Here is a 3,043-nt window from a genome sequence, read left to right as displayed (position 1 = left end):
GGAATCTTGAAGTGCTAATTGGTATGTGTTCTGTGTGTGCAGAAATGATTGGCTAATCAAATAATAGAAGGCAGACCAGTCAGTCATTTCTAAATACACAGAACCAACTACCAATTAGCACTTCAAGATTCCTATCTGCCGGCCCTCCCTCCCAATCGTATTGGTCAGTCCTCTCTTCTACCTATTAATTCAGTCATCCCCCAATCTAACCCCATGTCAACCGTCTTCCATCTCTTCTCTCTTCCCTATTTACCCCTTAAACGGGTTTTGGATAATGTCGGACCGGAGGCTCTGTAAGTGTGAGAATTTCTAGTACGAGCACGTTACACTATATTATTTTTACAGGTTATATATCTCCTTGTGCTCTCGGAGAGCTAAAAATGTCGCAGTATCATACAAAGGCCCTTCAAAAAATGTTCAGTTAAATGTACACTTTGGGCATAAGAATTGTCTGTCATACATGGAAGGAGTTGATATATATTGGCTTCTAAATGTACAAAAACGATCGAATCTGTCTTATGTAGATCGAAACCTGGCTACTGTAAGAATCGGAAATTTCTGTGGCATTCCCGTTGAAATGGGAGAATTAGGTATGAACACGTATTGGGATGATTGTATGGTTGGAATCACTGAAATAGGAGATCATGCTCGTGAAATATTCAATCAAGATTTTTATGAAGTTTGTGTTTATGATAAACAAGAAGATGGCGATCATAGACGGGCGGCCGAGTGGATTAAAAATTCTCAAGGGAAAATTCAAAGCCTCCATTGTGATTTTAAACCGCAAATCGATAATGATCTTGATTTCATTCTGGAAAACGTTGAATACACTAGAATGCTCTCACTTCATGTGAATCCACCACCCAACTATCATCCTGCAAAGCCTCCGAATTTCAGCATTGATTTTGTTTATATGATATTCAGTTTTTGGATCAAACAGGATCATTTACTGACAATGAACTGCGAGTATATAGTGCTGCAAGACTCAAAATTGAGCAGTCAAGATTTTAATGCGTTCTTGAAGCATTGGATGGCTGGAGATTGCTCTAAATTGAAATTATTACGTGTTGATGTCGAGGAATTGATTGACTATCAAATTGTTTTGGACGGTGCGGAGTTTGTAAAAAGAGAAAGAGATGTAGCGAGAGTTTATGTCGAGTAAGTGCAGGTTTGCTGCGTAGCGACTCCATTTATTTCATGTCTAAGATTAATGTTATATTTTCAGTGAAGAAGAACACCATCACACTATAAGAGGCGGTTTCGATGCCAAGCGACCAAGTGATAATGTCACAGCGACCATCACAAACGGTGGGCAAATTTCAAAATTCTTTTTGATGATTGTCTGGCCAGATTCCGCTGAAAATTCCTACGAAGATTAATATTTTTTTCAGATTTCTTGTTTGTTGTTTTCATATGTTTTCATTGTTTTTGTTGTGTTTTGTAAGCCTGTAATAATTGTCGTTCCTTTTGTAATAAATAAAGCATTTTTCTCACCAAAACTGGTTAGTATTCAGCGTGAGTCAATTAAAGACGTATACAGTGCGTCCAATAATGATAGGAACCCCCTAGATTTTGGGGTTCCAGACAGAACCAGAACAGATACAAAAAATCTGTGACGACCATTCGATTCAGGGTACAAAGAAACCCCAGGGGCCATATTTTCATGATTCTACCACTTTTCTTAAAAGCGTACCACCAAAAAGTCATTTTTTCAGCCGTCCAATAATGATAGGACCACCTCGAAAATCGAATTTTCAGTTGATTTTCAGAAAAATTATTTAGGTGGAAATAGTTTTGGGTAACACAAAATCACATTTTACTGTGTTTTTACAGGTTTTGAAATCAATTTCTGCTTGTTTCATCTTCAAAAACAAAACTTCAATATCACTCGAAATTGTTTTTTTGTGCATTTTTTGACTTTGATGGCTTATTTCTCTAAAATAGAATAGACTACTATTTTGAAACGTTATTGGTTGTTTGGTTCATTTAGTTGTTGACATAATGCAAAAAAGATTTCAGAAAAATACCAACTTTGAGCGGAGTTACATGCAATTGAATCAAAACTGTTGTTTTTCCACGTTTTCAGTAGTAAATGTAGTCATTTTGAGTTGATGACATCATTATCGGATATCATTATCGGACGGCTGAAAAAATGACTTTTTGGTGGTACGCTTTTAAGAAAAGTGGTAGAATCATGAAAATATGGCCCCTGGGGTTTCTTTGTACCCTGAATCGAATGGTCGTCACAGATTTTTTGCATCTGTTCTGGTTCTGTCTGGAACCCCAAAACTGGGGGGGTCCTATCATTATTGGACGCACTGTAGTGGTCAGTTTTGGCATGTTCATATCATACTGTATGCATTTTGGTGAGTTCATTTTCATACTTCAAGATTTTTAAAAAGTCGTAGCAAAACCTGCTGAAAGTGAGAGCCGGAAAGTGTGGGAGGTGAGATGGTTCTAGAAATTTCAATTCGGTAAATTTGGTTTTAAAAAAAAATTCTCAAAAATGATCGAAAGTATTGTCAAAATTCAAAAAATCAACGAGGCCAACTCACTGACCAAACGGCCTTGTGTCGTTCGATGTACTATCAACTGAGCAGAAAAGATATATTTTATTTATATCATTAAGATTGACAATGAAAGCAATAAATTGTTACAATGTATCATAGATTAAACAAAAAACATGAAATCAAAGAAACAAGAATTTTATTGTAAAAACTCCGACCAGCTACATCCTACCATATAATCATCCAAAACCGTTTCGATTGTTGACCAAAGTCGACGACTGTTGCCGTGACATTTGATTGTTTAACATCGAAACCTCCCCTGATAGTATGCGAAATAGGGTCTTCACTGTAATTAAACTTTATAAGTTGCTACGCAGCGAAATCCACTTACTCAACAAAAACCCTTTGCACATCTCTTTCTCTTTCTATAAACTCTATACCGTCAAACACTGTTCCATAATCAATTGGCTCCTCGACATAAACACGTAATACTTTCAATTGAGAACACCCTCCAGCCATCCAATGTTTCAAGAAAA

The 3,043-nt window shown here is 36.7% G+C and overlaps 1 protein-coding gene across 1 annotated transcript; it reads left to right on the top strand.

Moving 5' to 3' along the window:
• Window positions 1–213: 213 nt before the first annotated feature.
• Window positions 214–1,379, top strand: GCK72_003309 (uncharacterized protein; the record flags this gene model as incomplete). Its single annotated transcript, XM_053723960.1, has 3 exons — window positions 214–293; window positions 346–1,158; window positions 1,226–1,379. 3 exons carry the CDS (start codon window positions 214–216, stop codon window positions 1,377–1,379), a joined length of 1,047 nt encoding a protein of 348 aa, XP_053592605.1.
• Between the last annotated feature and the right edge of the window lie 1,664 nt (window positions 1,380–3,043).

The sequence above is a fragment of the Caenorhabditis remanei genome, chromosome I (genome assembly GCF_010183535.1).
Source record: "Caenorhabditis remanei strain PX506 chromosome I, whole genome shotgun sequence".
Taxonomy (NCBI): domain Eukaryota; kingdom Metazoa; phylum Nematoda; class Chromadorea; order Rhabditida; family Rhabditidae; genus Caenorhabditis; species Caenorhabditis remanei.
This window is presented reverse-complemented; position numbering and strand designations above follow the sequence as displayed.